At 44.9% G+C, this 16,490-nt stretch overlaps 1 protein-coding gene across 5 annotated transcripts in view; it reads right to left on the bottom strand.

Annotated features, from left to right (window-relative positions):
• Nucleotides 1-5,200: 5,200 nt before the first annotated feature.
• KYAT3 (kynurenine aminotransferase 3) overlaps nucleotides 5,201-16,490 on the bottom strand; it is a 33,133-nt gene continuing 21,843 nt past the window's right edge. For all 5 annotated transcript variants that reach the window (XM_077276038.1, XM_077276036.1, XM_077276037.1 and 2 more), the window contains 3 exons: nucleotides 14,409-14,482; nucleotides 12,188-12,274; nucleotides 5,201-5,552 (listed from right to left, as the gene is read on the bottom strand). In XM_077276038.1, the coding sequence (XP_077132153.1) occupies nucleotides 5,499-5,552; nucleotides 12,188-12,274; nucleotides 14,409-14,482 (215 nt within the window). In that variant the 3' untranslated portion in view covers nucleotides 5,201-5,498. The remainder of the gene's footprint in view (nucleotides 5,553-12,187; nucleotides 12,275-14,408; nucleotides 14,483-16,490) is intronic.

The following is a 16,490-nucleotide window of genomic DNA, read 5'->3' as shown; positions in this document are numbered from 1 at the left end:
GTCAAGTGTCACTGTCTGCTGAGTATACGTGCTTCGCAGCTTTCACTTTCCTCGTGGTTTCCATTTTAGTTTTTCTTTGCGTGTTCTATGGAACTACAACCCTCACAGCGTCCGAACAGGAAGATGGAAGTCGTAGTTTAACAAATATTTGTTGCTTAATGCAAGTTAATAGAAAACCTTCCATTTAGGTCACAGACCGGGGCCAAATGCATCTATAGAGCCCCAAGTGCGGTGATAGTGCCATAATAATGTGCTCGGCTACATGGTGGACACATCACTGCACGCTGCGTCACAGCATAATGCCGCAACAAGCACGGTACCGTCACCGTGACAACCAAGTCGCAAAAGGATGGACCGTTGTCATGTCGTGGTACTTTACAGGTCACAGCGTGCCACGGTTACGGTTACCCCCATTATCTAGCAGCGGCGGTCACCAATCCTCACCGATGAGCCGCGGTGTGAAGACTTCTGCTAAAATACAATCAATGGGTCTGGTGTCAGCACAGCGCCATCCCCAGCCCGGGGCCAGGTCCGGTACTGCAGCCCAGCACCATTCCCATCCAAGGGGCTGAGGTCTTACACAAGGCACAGTGATTCGTGAGGAGCGAGTATACTCGTTGCTCGGGTGGTCTCCGTATTTGTTAGTGTTCGGAGATTTAGTTTTTGTCCACGCAGCGGCATGATTTACAGCTACTAGCCAGCCTGAGTACATGTGGGGGTTGCCTGGTTGCTACGGAATCCCCCACGTGTTCAAGCTGTCTAGCAGCCACAAATCATTCAGTTGCGTCGACAAAAACTAAATCTCCGAGCCGTCACAAGCACTCGGAGATCACCCGAGCGTGCTCAGGAAAACCCGAGCAACGAGTACACTCGCTCCTCACTAGTCACCATCACTAATACCCGCTCTCCCTTCCACGCACTCGGCAGCACTCTCTCAGTACTACACATATACTGGCTGGTGATCACTTCGTGCAGCGTTCTTTACATGCCCCTATTTATTATACTGATGGTGGACCTTACACTATAACCACTTTATTTTCATTTTTGCATCTCCCCCATTTCCTCACAGATTGTTTTCTACTACAAAATATCTTTGCTGTTACAAAGAGTCAAACAATCGTTTGTTTTGAGTAATTTGCTCTTAAAGGTTCCACAGAATATCCCGTGTGCACATACCTGAAATTTCAGGGAAAAAAAAAAAAAATGGGTGCAGACCGGTATTTCTTATGGCTCAAAGACATCTGTGTTTTTTTTTTGTTTGTTTTTTTGAGTTTTGGATCAGATTTTCATCACTCTTCAATCCTTATGTCAGTTTTTACCATCAGACTTTCAGGTTTTATAGAAGTTTGAGAAAACTTAGAAGAAAGATGAAAATCACACAACACACTGATGGCATCGGCGTGCCGTCTGATTTTTTTCTTCATGGACCCATATATTTCCATTGGAGAGTTTGATCAAAATTAAACCATGTCTCCATGTTTTGGGGCGCGCAACTCGCTCTGCAAAAATGCACGAACATGTGAAAAACCGCACACACTGTTATGGGTACAAGTTCTATGAAAAGTGGAGGTGGAGTTTCTATTTTTGTTTAAGCAGAACCAGATAAACAGAATTCATGTGTAACAGATGCGAATAGAAGCAGAGGGGCACCACTGATTCTTGTGGGGTCTTCCAGGGTTCCATTACTTGTCACTTTTTAGAAGAGAGGAAGGTTCAGCATGATGCTTCCACGCCCCATTCTAAAAACAAAACGCCAAATGGAAACCAGATAGACCCCATAATAATCGAGGGGGTCTCTCTGCTCCGGTTTGTATCAGTTGCCCAACAGATCTATGTGGATGAGGGCAGGGAGCTGCACATGGAGACAGGTTGGAAATTTGCAGATGTGAATTGCCCAAGTTTTACAATGATTGAATGAACTGAACCCAAAATCCTATATTAACATACGATGATACAAGTAATATTCAAAAATCGTTATTACATATATGAAAAAATCATGCTAAAAAAACCACAAAACTTTAAAATGGCATCATATGATAGGATACAAAGAAAAAAAAACACAGCAAGAGGGAAAAAAAAAAAAAATTTATATATATATATATATATATATATATATATATATATATATATATATACACACACACACATACATACATACATATATATATATATATATACACACACACACACACACACGAGTGAACACTAGTACAAATTGGCAGCGAGCAGGACACAAAGTGCAGCAAAAGCAATTATAGCTACTACCAAAGTGGTGAGTACGCAATTCTGTCAAAACAGCGCAGTACATCCCAATATTTTGTGACTATATATGAATAAACAGTAGGCATATGAGGCGGCAAAAAATGCACTACAACAGCAATAATCAAGGTAATGGTGCATCGTAATTAAAGGGAAACTGTCAGCAGGTTTGCTACTTCATTTGAGAGCAGAATAATGTAGAGAAAGAGACTCAGATTCCAGTGTGGTATCACTTGTGATACGGCCACAGTTTTCTCTGCTGTAGATGTAGCAGAGTTCAGAAACCCAATCCTGCTCACACCACAGCTTTCCATGTACATTGCATAGTGACAGTAAGCTGCTAATCATTGCTGGGGGCGTGGTTTGACCAGGAGGCGCGAGGGCAGCTACGGTAGTCCGGCAGTGATAAAAACACTATCTCCTGCTGATAAAACACAGGATTGTATTGAAACGACAGCGCACAGCCTAGTAAGGGATACATCACTGAAATTAAGGTCTCTGCACCTATATCACGCGGCCCTCCGATTACATAGGAAAAACCTGCTGATAGATTCCCAGAGGAGTCAGTAAGGCTACTTTCACACTAGATTCGTGCACTGCATGTCGCTATGCGTCGTTTTGCAGAAAAAACGAATCCTGCAAAAGTGCTTGCAGGATGCGTTTTTTTCTCCATAGACTTTTATTAGCAACGCAGTGCGACGCATTGCCACACGTCGCAACCGTCGTGCAACGGTTGCGTCATGTTGCGTCGGACTGTAGCCACCAAAAAACGTTGCTTGTAACGTTTTTTGGTGCGTTGTCTGCAGCATTTCCGACCGCGCATGCGCGGCCGGAACTCCGCCCCCCCGCACCTCACAATGGGGCAGCGGATGCGTTGGAAAACATTCACAGCTAGCGGCGGTGCGCCGCAACGTCGCATAGCGATGTGCAGTGCACGACGCTAGTGTGAAAGTAGCCTAAGGCTACTTTCACACATCAGGTTTTCAGTGTCACGCTAAATCCGGCGAATGGTGGAAAAACTGGATCCGGCGCAGATTGTGAAAAACTGATGCGACGGATCCGTTTTTTCAACGGATCCGGCTAGCCTATCTAGATTATTGGATAAAAAAAAAAATTTGGAGCATGCTCAGTTTAAAAAACCAGATCAGGCCGCCGGATCCGCCTTTTTCCGGATCCAGCACCTTCCGGCTCCCATAGGCTTTCATTGTAGCAAACAGCCGGATGTGCCGGATCCGGCGCTTCAGGCTTTTTCGCCGGAGACAAAAACCGTTGCAGTAGACGTTTTTTCCAGACGCCAGAATTGGAATTTTAGCCGGATCCGGAAAATAACGGAAGGAACGCTGGGCCATGCGGCACGATCCGGCGCTAATACAAGTCAATGGGGGAAAAACCGGTTCCGGTTTTTCTCTAAAGAGACGGATTTAGCCTGAAACAAAAAGCCTGATGTGTGAAAGCAGCCTTAGGCCAGTATCACACGTCCAGATAATTCCGGTACCGGAAAAATCCGTGTCCGTGAGCTCACGTGGCACATCAGTGTGGCACACGTGCGGCAGCCGTGTGCCGACTGAGTACCACACGGACCGTGCAGGAGACAGCGCTACAGCGAACGCTGCTGGAGAGAAGAAATGAATGGCGGCTTCAGCACCACAAGCTGGGAGGACAGCGCTTACTGTAGCGCTGTCTCCTGCACGGCACACGGACAGCATCCGTGTGTGGTACGTGTTTTACACGGACCCATTGACTTTAATGGGTCCGTGTGATCCGTGCGCTCCCACGAACACTGGCATGTCTCCGTGTTTTGCAAACGGACACACGGTCCATGAAAACACGCTGACATGTGCAGAGACACATTGATTTTAATGTGTCTACGTGAGTCAGTGTCTCCGGTACGTGAGAAAACTGTCACCACACGTTCCGGAGACACTGACGTGTGAAACAGGCCTTAGGAGTGATAAGCTGCAGGAAAAGGAAATTAAATGGCCGTGCCACTTCATGGTACTTTACAAATTATTCTTGTGATCAGTTAGGTTAGGTCACGTAATACTGTAAATGCCCTGGTGCCCTAGCTCTTCGGTTCAAGGCTCCTTCTACAGTACCTTGGGTTCAGCCTGTAAATCCACGTGCAAAGCGCCATGGAATAAAGGCGCTATAAAAAATGAATAATAATTAATATTGGAGAGTGACCATCTCTCGTGCATAGGATGCAAGATGGCGACAGTAATGCGAGTGACCTCCATTAACGCTTCCCCAGCTGTTCCTGGCGGCATCAGCAACTAAACGCATCCCATGCAAGTGTAGAATTTCCCGTGCTTATGCGCTAAACTGTCCAGACACCACTTTTTGTTATCGTGTAGCAGTTTTCACTTGTGGTAAATGGTGTGATGAGACAAGATGCAGTTGTGAGATCTTACATTAGTAATTTCTCTGTTCGGCGAGTGGGAAAGAAGGTGATTGCTGTCTAAGGCCGGGGTCACACGATTCTAGATTCTCAGAATCGGGTCGCTTATGCTAATGACACTCTGAGCAGTGTCGGCATAGTGTGATCAGATTCTCTCGGATGAGGGAACCGTAGCACTGGTGAGAAGATGGAGAACAACATTTCTCCGTCTTCTCCATTGTGAGTCAACAGGAATCAGAATGCACTCAGATGTCATCCAAGTGCAGTATAATGTATTCCAATCAACTATAGACTTAAGTGGGTGTCTTCCAATTTCAGAGCAAAATCACAGCATGTGATTTCTTCAGAGACAGTCTGTCATCAGCATTGCACCATTGAATAACATTGGTCCGAGTGCTGTCCGATAAAAAAATCATACGATATAAGATCGTGTGACCCTGATATAATAGTGATGGGGCAGCGAGCGCAAACTGATGGAGGGGGAAAAATGCAGACAGTGTGAATACCAAGAAGTCGGCACACAAAAAACACAGTCCTCAAGATCAGATTTTATATTATGTACAGTTGGTTTTATTTTACAATTAAATGTATTAAAATAAATCATGGGATACAAGGCCTTATTGACAATACAGCTAAAGAAGTGTACACGATTGCATTGCAACAGACATGAAAAATGGGTCATTTTTATTTATTCCTCCTTCTTTAGGGCTTCACGGGGAAATGGCAGACTGGATTGTGTAAATTACTTTTAATCTTTGGTAATGTGAATGAGGCCTTATCCAATATTACAAGTCATCAGAATCTTGCTGTACAATAAATACAGATATTACATATAGAACACTCATTTATTCCAGTTCTGCAGGATCTTCTCGGCTGCATCTAAGGTTCCGTCTCGCTGTAGGAACCAATAAGAAAGGATGATGTTATAGTGAATGGAGTTACTGTGTGTCAGTCAACATCACTTATTTTCATTGATGAGAAAAACTAAAAAGTAAATGCGCTGCTCCATATATTCCAGGAATCATTGGCGTTAAAGGGGTTTTCCCACAAAGTACTCTATAATCAATAGATCTTGGAATAATAATAATTTCCACTATTGGATGTGTTTAAATAAAACGTACCATTGGAGTGGAATACCGTGAATATTCATTTCTCTTAAGTAGCGGCACATGTGACCGCCGGCAGCTGCAGGAAGGCTCTGGCTGACATTGTGCTGGCTATTAAAGACCAATGAATACTCATTGCTGTCCATGCACACAGTCCCGGCGTGTAGAGCAGTGAGTATTCCGGCAGCTGCCCTTCGGCTTACAAGCAGCGCATGACGTCCCTGCCATGCGCTGCTTACAAGCATAAAGCAGCTGCTGGAGTCGGAACAAGATGCTGCGAGGGAGCGCCGGGAAGGTAAGTGTAATGGTTTGGTGTTTTTTTTTTTATGTTTTCTGATGGGGCCATGCATACCATCATGGGGGTGGGGGCCAATCATACCAGGATAAGGATGAGGCCAATCATACCAGGATAGGGATGAGGCCCATCATACCAGGATAGGGATGGGGCCATCCATACTAGAACGAGATGGGGGGCCCTGCATACCAGAATAGGGATGAGGGTGACAATTCCTGCCAGGATAGGGATGAGGGGGCCACGCCTACAAGCCTAGAGATAAGGGGGACATGCATACCAGGGTAGGGATGAGGGGGACCATGCATACCAGGGTAGGGATGATGGGAGCCATGTGTATCAGGATGGAGATAAGGTGACCATATATACCAGGATAGGGGATATTAAGTAAAGAATTGACCACATTTTTTGCTTCAATTTTTTTTTTCCTAATTTCCTCTTCTAGAACCTAGGTGCGTCTTATGGTCCAAAAAACATGGTAGGTGGCTTCCATGTTACTGGTAGTAAAAAGGCTCTGGAAAAGAAAAATGGCTCGTCGCCCCAAAAGAAATCTAGCAAATTCTGTGCTCCCAAATCCAAATGCCCCTCTCCCTTTTGAGCTCCACAGTGTGCCTAAACTACATTTGGCGCCCACATGTCTGGCATTTCTGCAGTGATGAGAGCCCGCCTTATTTACAGGTGCGTGTATCCAGAAGCACGAGCTGGGCACAATGTACTGGTCACCACAATGGCAGTTTGCAAATCAGCAACATTCACTGCTGCTTGTTTCTGGCAAACACCCATGGAGTAAGGCCGGCGTCACACTGGCGAGTTTTACGGACGTAAGAGCGCAGAAACTACGTCCGTAAAACTCGCATTACATACGGCACAATTATTCTCAATGGGGCTGCTCCTATTAGCCGTATATTACGGTTCAGTATTATACGGCTTTCTACGGCCGTACAAAATCGCAGCATGCTGCGTTTGTCAGCGTATTGCGCAAATAATACGCCAATGAAAGTCTATGGGGGCGAGAAAAATACGGATTCCACACGGACCAGCAGTGTGACTTGTGAGAAATACGCAGCGGTGTTAGTGAAAAGTCGGTAATTCAATTGCCGGCTTTTTCCTTCTCCTTCACAAACCCGACATGATATGAGACATGGTTTACATACAGTAAACCATCTCATATCCCCATTTTTTTTGCATATTCCACACTACTAATGTTAGTAGTGTGTGTATGCAAAATTTGGGCGCTGTAGCTGCTAAAATAAAGGGTTAAATGGCGGAAAAAATTGGCGTGGGCTCCCGCGCAATTTTCTCCGCAGAGTGGTAAAGCCAGTGACTGAGGGCAGATATTAATAGCCAGGAGAGGGTCCATGGTTATTGGCCCCCCCCTGGCTACAAACATCTGCCCCCAGCCACCCCAGAAAAGGCACATCTGGAAGATGCGCCTATTCTGGCACTTGGCCACTCTCTTCCCACTCCCTGTAGCGGTGGGATATGGGGTAATGAAGGGTTAATGCCACCTTGCTATTGTAAGGTGACATTAAGCCAGATTAATAATGGAGAGGCGTCAATTATGTCACCTATCCATTATTAATCCAATTGTAGGAAAGGGTTAAAAAACACACACACATGATTAAAAAGGATTTTAATGAAATAAACACAGCGGTTGTTGTAATAATTTATTGTTCTCGCAATCCATTTGCAAACCCTCGCTTGGAAAAATAATAAACGCACAAGATACATACCTTCTGGTGAACCGTCTCGTCCCACGAGGTAATCCATCTGAAGGGGTTAACTAATATTACAGGCAGGAGCCCTGCAAATGCAGCGGTGCTCCGTGCCTGTAATCCCCGGCGAATGAATGAAATGTAGGTCATTGACCTACATTTCCTTCAGTCGCGGTGATGCGCCCCCTGGTGGATGTCCTCATATGACCTGGAGCGTGGGAAAAAGTTCCCAGGCTGCAGTTCATGAGAACATCCAGCATGGGCGCATCACCGCGACTCAATGTAAGTACAGATCCTGCTTTCCTTTCAGCACCCGGGGATTACAGGCACGAGCGAGTGGTTTATCGCAGCTCTGCCTGTAATATTAGTTAACCCCTTCAGATGGATTACTTCGTGGGACGTGATCTGACATCAGAAGGTATGTATATTGTGCGTTAATTATTTTGCCAAGTGAGGGCCTGCAAATGGATTGCGAGAACAATAAATTATTACAACAACCGCTGTGTTTATTTCATTAAAATCCTTTTTAATAATGTGTGTGTGTTTTTTAACCCTTTCCTACAATTGGATTAATAATGGATAGGTGACATAATTGACGCCTCTCCATTATTAATCTGGCTTAATGTCACCTTACAATAGCAAGGTGGCATTAACCCTTCATTACCCCATATCCCACCGCTACAGGGAGTGGGAAGAGAGTGGCCAAGTGCCAGAATAGGCGCATCTTCCAGATGTGCCTTTTCTGGGGTGGCTGGGGGCAGATGTTTGTAGCCACGGGGGGGCCAATAACCATGGACCCTCTCCTGGCTATTAATATCTGCCCTCAGTCACTGGCTTTACCATTCTGGCGGAGAAAATTGCGCGGGAGCCCACGCCAATTTTTTCCGCGATTTAACCCTTTATTTTAGCAGCTACAGCGCCCAAATTTTGCACATACACACTACTAACATTAGTAGTGTGGAATATGCAAAAAAAAGGGGATATGAGATGGTTTACTGTATGTAAACCATGTCTCATATCCTGTCGGGTTTGTGAAGGAGAAATGAAAAGCCGGCAATTGAATTACCGGCTGTTCACAGATATCGCGCTGAATGAAATATAAATACAGAATATATATATATATATATATGTGTCTCAATGACATATATATATATATATATATATATATATACATACTGTATATATGTTTTAATGAACATTTGAGCACATAAATCCATTAGATGTCGGTTTTGCAAGCCTGCGCGAAAATCTCGCAGTACGGATGCCATACGGATTACATACGGAGGATGCCATGCGCAAAATACGCTGACACACCCTGACTACGGATCACTATTTTGGGAACATTTCACCGTATTTCGGCCGTAGTACGGCCGTAAAATACGGACCGTATTGTCTTACGCCGAGTGTGACGCCGGCCTAAAAATCATCACTACACCTGTAGAATAATTCACAAAGGGGTATAACTTCAAAAATGGGGTCACTTGAAGGGGATTTCTGCTCTTTATAGCACTTAGGGGCTCTGTATATGGGCTCTGCAAAACTATTCTAGGAAATCTGTGGTGCAGGAGGCAAATAGCGCTCAGTCGCTCCCGAGTCTCACCGCTAAGCAGTACTGCACAGCCACATGTGGGGTATTTCTACATTCTGCAGAAGTTGTGGGACACATTTTGGTGCTACTTACACCCATTTCGCAGTGAAAATGTAAAAACTGGGGCCAAAACAAAATTTTGGTGGTAAAGATGTTATTACTTTTTTTCTTCACAGCCCAATAGTATAAAAGTCTATGACCCACCTGTGGTGTCTCTATGATCACTGCACCCCTAGATGAATCATTGAGAGGTTTAATTGGTAAAATGGGGTCACTTATGTGGGTTCTGCTGTTCTGGCACCCCAGGGGCTCTGCCAATGTGACATGGCACCCTCAAACCAGCCCAGCAAAGTCTGAACTCCAATATGGCATTCCTTCCCTCTGAGCTTTGCACTGTGCCTCAAGTGGTTTTCGACCACATATGGGGTATCGGTGTACTCAGGAGAAATTGCACAACAAGTTTTCGGGTCCATTTTCTCCTGCTATCCTCGTGAAAATGAAAAAATGTGGGGCTAAAACAATATTTTTGGGTTACATTTTTTTTTTTTTCTTTATTTCCACTGATCAACATTGTAAAATTCTGTGACGCATCTATGGGTTTAAGGTGCTCACCATACATCTAGTTAAATTCCTTGAGGGATCTAGTGTTCAAAACGGGAAAACGGGGACACTTGTGTGGGTTTCCCACTGTTTAGGCACATCAGGGGCTCTGCAAACACAACATGGCGTCCGCTAATTATTCCAGCAAATTTTGCATTCAAAAAGTCAAACGGCGCTCCTTCCCTTCCAAGCCCTGCCATGCGCCAAAACAGTGGTTTTCCCCCACATACTGGGTATCTGCATGCACGAGAGAAATTGCACCACAAATTTTGAGGTCCATTTTTTTCCTGTTAACCTTGTAAAAAAAAAAAAAAAAGTCTAAGGTAAATTTTTGTAAAAAAAAAAAAAGTAAAAATGTTCATTTTTTCCTTCCACATTCCAAAAATTCCTGTGACGCACCTGAAGGGTTAATAAACTTCTTGAATGTGGTTTCGAGGGGTGCAGTTTTTTGAATGGTGTCACTTTGGGGTATTTTCTGTCATATAGACCCTTCAAAGTCACTTCAAATATAATGTGGTCCCTTTAAAAAAAAAAAAAATGGTTTTGCTAATTTTGTTGAAAAAAAAAAAAAGAAATCGCTGGTCAACTTTTAACCCTTACAACTTCCCAACAAAAAAATTGTTTAAATTTTTTTGCTGATGTGAAGTAGACATGTGGTAAGTTATTTATTAACTATTTTGTGTGACACAGCTCTCTGATTTAAGGGCATGAAAATTAAAAGTTTGAAAATTGAAAAATTTTCTAAATTTTGGCCAAATTTTTGTTTTTTCCACAAATAAACGCAAGTCCTATCGAATAAATTTTACCGCTATCATGAAGTACGATATGTCATGAAAAAAAACAATATCATAAAGTGACACTGGTCAGAATTGTATAATTTGGTCATGAAGGTGCAAAGAGGCTTGGGGGGTTAAGGCTAAACTCATACAGCTATGCTTACTGTGTACTGAGTGCGCATCTTATGGTATTGCATTCCCTATAGGCACAGTGACACACGGACTTGTGAATGCAGCTTTGGGGCGATGCCTTAGGTCAGTTTCATATGTTAGTTTTCTTTTTAATAAGTTATAAATGTTACGTGTTTTACCATTTCTGGTCCAGGTGTCAGTTTTTCTTACATTAAAAGAAATCTACATATTTTGTATGCACATGAGTCACGTGGGCGGTCCTACTCAGTGACTGACAGCCATCTCTGCATACAGTGAAGACTGTCATTCACCGACTAGGGCCGCCCACTGGACTCCTATACATATATACACCAGCGATTTCAATGAATAAAACGCAAGTTCTACTGAAACGTTTCCTATAAAAATGTTTATCCGTCTGATCAGCTCCTCCTGCTCTATAACATCCGGTCTGCAGGTAGGATACCATTTTTAACAGGTTAGGTCCCCATTAAAGTGTAAAATATGAGAGCACGTGGATGCCATCTGTGTGCCGTCCTCTCTGTTTTTGAGGGGGCCATTGACATGCATCGGGGCGTTTGCTCCATATTATGAATCAAAGTAGGACATGTCTTCATACATTTACTTTTTTTGCAGACAAAAGGCACATTGATCGTAGGTGGTCTTTGATCTGTCTGCAAAAATAACGGATCAAATGTGTTAGAAAAATCGATGTGTGAACCAGCTCTTAGCTGGTCTGATCCCCACTTCTAAGGAACAAGGATAGCGGCAGCCTGTAGGGTTTGTACCTGGGATTAATCAAGGGATGTCTAGGATTATGTCTCCATTAGTGAATGTGCTCGGATAAGAGGTCATCAGAGCACGCTCGGGGGCCATCCTCGGCGTCGCAGTAGGTCGTGACCAGAGAGGAGTGAATCGATTGTCCATGTCAGTAATCTGTGTCCGCTGGACGGGAAGGGTGAGATTCTGGTTACTTCCCGGCATTTGCAGCTCCTCTTTAGATTAGCCGAGCCAGTGCAATGTTGTATCAGCCCAGCTCATTAAAGTAGAGCCAGGAGTGCTGGGAGGTTATAGCCGCCCAGCCAACGGCCACAGATTACCCAGCTGGCAAATAGCCCAGCGTCCTCGGACTCCATTCTCCCACTACTATTCTCGACGCCATAAGAAATAATTAGATGCCATTCTTCAATCACAGTGCCGCCATGTAACCCTAGCCTCAATCTGTGCACAAATGTTTTAGTCAAAGTTTTTGGGTTTTTTTTGGGTTTTTTGTTTTTTCACCATTAGCGGTAAATGAGTGAAGTAACTTTACTTCTTGTCTTACCTTGATAAAACAAAATCGTATAAATTTTTCAAATTGGTCCTTCGTTTCTGGTCCACAAAATGCTGTTATCGGGATAGCGGACAGTTTCTAAAAAAAAAAAATTAAAAAAATAGCATACGAGTAAAATATAGGTTTCGACCTTAATGTTAAAGTGTGTTTTTTTATACTGCATTGCTGGAGTGGTGCTTTAACTGTAATTCCCCTGCCCCCTGTCTCATATTCACCTGCCGCTGTCTTCATCGTTTACCAGAGTCGCTCCTGTCGATCTGCGGTGAAAAGTGACCCGCCGGCTGCTCCAGTGCTTGGTAGAGGTCACTTTTCAATACATCTCTATGACAACGTCGTTCTGGATCTCAGACTTGCATTGCGCTCTTGTGACGTAGCCTAATGACTTTCAGCCAGTCAGAAACTGTGCTTACAAGATGGCGCCGAGGGGCTGGAGCGGTGCTGAAAAAGTGTGGAGACGCCAGAGAGTGAGTATATGATCAGGGCAGGGAACTTACATTTAAAGCACCACGGACCGGAGCGGTGCGGAAAAACTGTGGAGACGCCAGAGAGTGAGTATATGATCAGGGCACTTACATTTAAAGCACCACGGACCGGAGCGGTGCGGAAAAACTGTGGAGATGCCAGAAAGTGAGTATATGACCAGGGCAGGGAACTTACATTTAAAGCACCACGGACCGGAGCGGTCCTGAAAAAAACTGTGGAGACGCCAGAGAGTGAGTATATGATCAGGGCAGGGAACTTACATTTAAAGCACCACTCTAGCACTGAAAAAACAACAACAGATGGAGTGGTGCTATAAAGAATACCTGTCGTTTCAACTTTTATTTCATAAAGCAATAGGACAACATGAAGATAAGCAACTTTATAATACATCTTATCAGTAAAATCTGCTTTGCGTTACTTGTGCATTTTCAAAGTTCTCAATTCAGGGGAAAAAACTGTCTTCAATGAAAAAATTACAATGATGGTTTCTCTTTAAAGCCGGGTATAAAATCATTACGCTTTTATAAGACACACTTAAAGGCAGAGTGAATGGGAAATGCCACAAAGAACTGAAACTTTAGACGTCATCTGCAGTGACCGACTTGGAACAGAGACGTAAGCATCGCGGCCCCACTTCCTCCCTAAAAATGACGGCACCTGCAGGATCCTGCCATGTCTGATGTGTGCAGGCCACAACAAAGACAGATGCCAAGACCCCAGTGTAAACCACTGCTTGCAGGCAGAACATGCTGGCTGGTGTCAGTGGCTGGACATGTGGAGCACAGCCGATGCAGGGATGAGCAAGTGCTAATCGTGCATGTTGTGCATATCTCTGGGATCTCCATCTATCAGAAGAATCGAGGTCTCCGGACCCCCTTGTGGCACTCCAGTAAGGAGCAGAAAAGATGAATGCAGCATTTGGCTATCTGCATTGGAAATTCATGAGCATACTGAAAGGCCCGTGCATGCATGGCTTCCTCCTTCCTGGAGGGCAAATACTCAGGAACGAGAGTCCTATTGTGTCAACAGGTGTGAAAGTTGAATCCAGCACCGATTTATGGCACATACTTCTGACAGTGTGATCAAGCCTCCTAAGCAGTTTATATAATCATGTAGATCAAAGAAAATCAAATAAAATGATACCTTAATATCTGTGATCCGATGTCTTATGCCAGAGAAATCCACATTTTTCTTAATATGTAAATGAGCTGTTCAGATCTATAGGCCCGTGCATAGATCCCTGAGAATCTGTCTCCAGAGCTTGTTATAAATGAAAGGTAGACATTACCAGTGTGAGACCTGTAGCTCAGGAGCACAGACTGTCAGTCATTAGATGCCTCACACTGGTAATGTCCCCTATAATTTAAAATAAACCCTGAAGGCAGATTCTCAGCAGGTTTTCCTATGCAATCTGAGAAAAGCATGAGATAGAGCCTGAGAAACTGATTTCAGGGATGTGTCAACTATTAGGTGGTGTGCTGTTTCAGTACAATGAGTGTTTTATCAGCAGGAGATTATCACTGCCAGGATTGTGTCACGACTGCTGCACCCAGTAAACTAAAACATCCCTGGAATCAGGGTCTCTTTTCCTACATTATGGTGGTCTCAGATGAGGTAGTAAATAACTGCTGACAGATTCCCTTTTGAGCTTGATTGAATAATTTTACCATGTGACTATTGGCACCCGTGATACAATACAATCACACAACGACTGTTTGTTGCTGCTCACCTTTGTTTTGATCATCCACTTAATAAACTTGTAATCATAAGCTTCATCACTCTTGAAATTGGAAAGGTCCACACCTTCAACAAGACACACAATAAAGAATAATAGAGATATAATAACTGTCCTCAATGTATTTAACAAAAAAAAAAAAAAACTTTTTAAATCCCCTGATCTGCGGATCAGATCTTCCTCCAGTTATAACAGCCCCAGGTAACGGGGTCCTACCAGTATAGCCTCCGGTAATAGGGTCTTATCAGTATAGCCCAAGGTAATGGGGTCCTAACAGTATAGCCCAAGGTAATGGGGTCCTAACAGTATAGCCCAAGGTAAGGGGGTCTTACCAGTATAGCCCCAGGTGAGAGGGTCCTACCAGTATAGCCCCAGGTGAGAGGGTCCTACCAGTATAGCCCCAGGTGAGAGGGTCCTACCAGTATAGCCCCAGGTGAGAGGGTCCTACCAGTATAGCCCCAGGTAAGAGGGCCCTACCAGTATAGCCCCAGGTAAGAGGGCCCTACCAGTATATCCCCAGGTAATGGGGTCCTAACAGTATAGCCCCAGGTAATGGGGTCCTAACAGTATAGCCCCAGGTAATGGGGTCTTACCAGTATATCCCCAGGTGAGAGGGTCCTAGCAGTATAGCCCCAGGTGAGAGGGCCCTACCAGTATATCCCCAGGTAATGGGGTCCTAACAGTATAGCCCAAGGTAATGGGGTCCTAACAGTATAGCCCCAGGTAAGGGGGTCTTACCAGTATAGCCCCAGGTGAGAGGGTCCTACCAGTATAGCCCCAGGTAAGAGGGCCCTACCAGTATATCCCCAGGTAAGGGGGTCCTACCAGTATAGCCCCAGGTAATGGGGTCTTACCAGTATATCCCCAGGTGAGAGGGTCCTACCAGTATAGCCCCAGGTGAGAGGGTCCTACCAGTATAGCCCCAGGTGAGAGGGTCCTACCAGTATAGCCCCAGGTAATGGGGTCCTAACAGTATAGCCCCAGGTAATGGGGTCTTACCAGTATATCCCCAGGTGAGAGGGTCCTACCAGTATAGCCCCAGGTAATGGGGTCCTAACAGTATAGCCCCAGGTAATGGGGTCTTACCAGTATAACCCCAGGTGAGAGGGCCCTACCAGTATAGCCCCAGGTAAGGGGGTCCTACCAATATAGCCCCAGGTAAGGGGGTCCTACCAATATAGCCCCAGGTAAGGGGGTCCTAACAGTATAGCCCCAGGTAATGGGGTCTTACCAGTATATCCTCAGGTGAGAGGGTCCTACCAGTATAGCCCCAGGTGAGAGGGTCCTACCAGTATAGCCCCAGGTGAGAGGGTCCTACCAGTATAGCCCCAGGTGAAAGGGTCCTACCAGTATAGCCCCAGGTAAGAGGGCCCTACCAGTATATCCCCAGGTAAGGGGGTCCTACCAGTATAGCCCCAGGTAATGGGGTCCTAACAGTATAGCCCCAGGTAATGGGGTCTTACCAGTATATCCCCAGGTGAGAGGGTCCTACCAGTATAGCCCCAGGTGAGAGGGTCCTACCAGTATAGCCCAAGGTAATGGGGTCCTAACAGTATAGCCCCAGGTAAGGGGGTCTTACCAGTATAGCCCCAAGTGAGAGGGTCCTACCAGTATAGCCCCGGATAAGAGGGTCCTACCAGTATAGCCCCAGGTAAGAGGGTCCTACCAGTATAGCCCCACGTAATGGGGTCCTACCAGTATAGCCCCAGGTAAGGGGGTCTTACCAGTACAGCCCCAGGTGAGAGGGTCCTACCAGTATAGCCCCAGGTAAGAGGGTCCTACCAGTATAGCCCCAGGTAATGGGGTCCTAACAGTATAGCCCCAGGTGAGAGGGTCCTACCAGAAAGAGCCTCCAAGTAGCCGTTTTATTTACAGCAGTGCAAAGATTTCAGAGGAACCAAATGAAGTCCTCTAGGTAGCAGCAAATAATAATGCAGTGGATTTATGGAAAATTCACCCAAAAACCTTCAGACTTATTGGATTACAGCATTTCCTTTGCAGAAACACAATAAAAACACACATGCATTTTTTTTTTTTTAACAGTGGATTTTTCACATCTTGCTCAAATCTATAGGA

This window comes from Ranitomeya variabilis, chromosome 8, assembly GCF_051348905.1.
Source record: "Ranitomeya variabilis isolate aRanVar5 chromosome 8, aRanVar5.hap1, whole genome shotgun sequence".
Classification (NCBI taxonomy): Eukaryota; Metazoa; Chordata; class Amphibia; order Anura; family Dendrobatidae; genus Ranitomeya; species Ranitomeya variabilis.
Note: the sequence above shows the minus strand (reverse complement) of the source record. Positions and strands in the feature narration are given on the sequence as shown.